Source organism: Lycium ferocissimum, chromosome 2 (assembly GCF_029784015.1).
Source record: "Lycium ferocissimum isolate CSIRO_LF1 chromosome 2, AGI_CSIRO_Lferr_CH_V1, whole genome shotgun sequence".
In the NCBI taxonomy this organism is placed as follows: Eukaryota; Viridiplantae; Streptophyta; class Magnoliopsida; order Solanales; family Solanaceae; genus Lycium; species Lycium ferocissimum.
In genome coordinates this window covers 62,822,494-62,823,667 of record NC_081343.1, presented here as the reverse complement: position 1 = coordinate 62,823,667, position 1,174 = coordinate 62,822,494, and the positions used below count along the sequence as shown (strand labels likewise).

The window sequence follows — 1,174 nt, the reverse complement described above, 5'->3', positions numbered from 1 at the left end:
GGACTTTATGTCACGTAGTTATTTGAAGGTAAAAAAGGTTTAAAGTAAGGACAAAAAAAGAAGTTTTGTTTTATTTTCAGCTATTTTTATGCAACCTAAATATATGGAAAGTCTTTAGTTTTTAAGAGTTTACAGAAAATATCGAACTAATCTTTCAATAGCTTAATATCACAAAAAGCGGGAAAAATAAGAAAGAATTATAAATTTAATTTATTATAAATTTAATTTCTAATCTTAGTTATGGGCCCGTGCTAGAGTTTTGCCGAAAATATCAAACTAATCTTTCTATAACTTAATGTCACAAAGAGCGGGAATAATAAAAATAATTGCAAATTTAACGTTTTATCTTAAGTTTAGCACCGGCCTAATGCCACTATATATATACCTTGAAAAATTATGATATATTTTAAAAGGACCCTTTAAACATAATTGCAAAAATAGTTTAGTTGGTAGGAGTGCTCCTGAGTGCTCACTTGTCACCACTTTTTTTCGTCTATATACTTATGTTTTTGCCACTGCTATCCGTCTTAAAGTCCTGGGTCCACCTATGGCGAGAAGGTACCGTATCTCGTCCTCCAGGGTGAACAAACTGAAGGATGCCGTTACAACGAACTCACACGTGCAGAATCCAACACGTGTTGAAGTTGCAACGGCACTCCTTCATAAATGTGGAGTGACTGCAGCAGCGATGGCTAGTGAGTCAGGCACGCTCCGACCCTCTTTATTGTGCAATGCGATAAGATTACGTCCAACGCTGCGCCAGATGAACACCATAGGTAATCTTGTTACTTACCTTGTCTCATTTGCAGCTACGGAAGATGACATACAAGTGCCTAATTACGTTGCTCTACTACGCAAGGCGAAATATGAATTTCAAGACAAGTTTAAGGCTAATATGAATAATCCAAATGAGGTGCTAGACTCTCATACACATGAAAAAATTAAATTTGGTAAAAATATAATTGAGGGGCATAAACCTGATTTGTATTTCTGTACAAGCTTGTGCAATTTCGCGGTATACGATGCAGCTGATTTTGGATGGGGCAGGCCTGTAAGAGTGACTGTACCGGGTCGTCGAGATCCAGAGAACTACTTGTATTTCATGGATGACCCGAGTGGAGATGGCATAGATGCGGTAGTCACATTGAGAGAGAAAGACATGCCATTTTCTTGA

General features: G+C 37.3%; 1 protein-coding gene across 1 annotated transcript; it reads left to right on the top strand.

Annotated features, from left to right (window-relative positions):
* Positions 1-547: 547 nt before the first annotated feature.
* On the top strand, positions 548-1,174 carry LOC132047856 (acylsugar acyltransferase 3-like). The gene has a single exon (XM_059438835.1). It carries the CDS (start codon positions 548-550, stop codon positions 1,172-1,174), a length of 627 nt encoding a protein of 208 aa, XP_059294818.1.

Bases quoted from the DNA above. Each gene is read 5' to 3' on its own strand.
- LOC132047856 (XM_059438835.1), top strand. From the start codon at position 548: ATGGCGAGAAGGTACCGTATCTCGTCCTCCAGGGTGAACAAACTGAAG.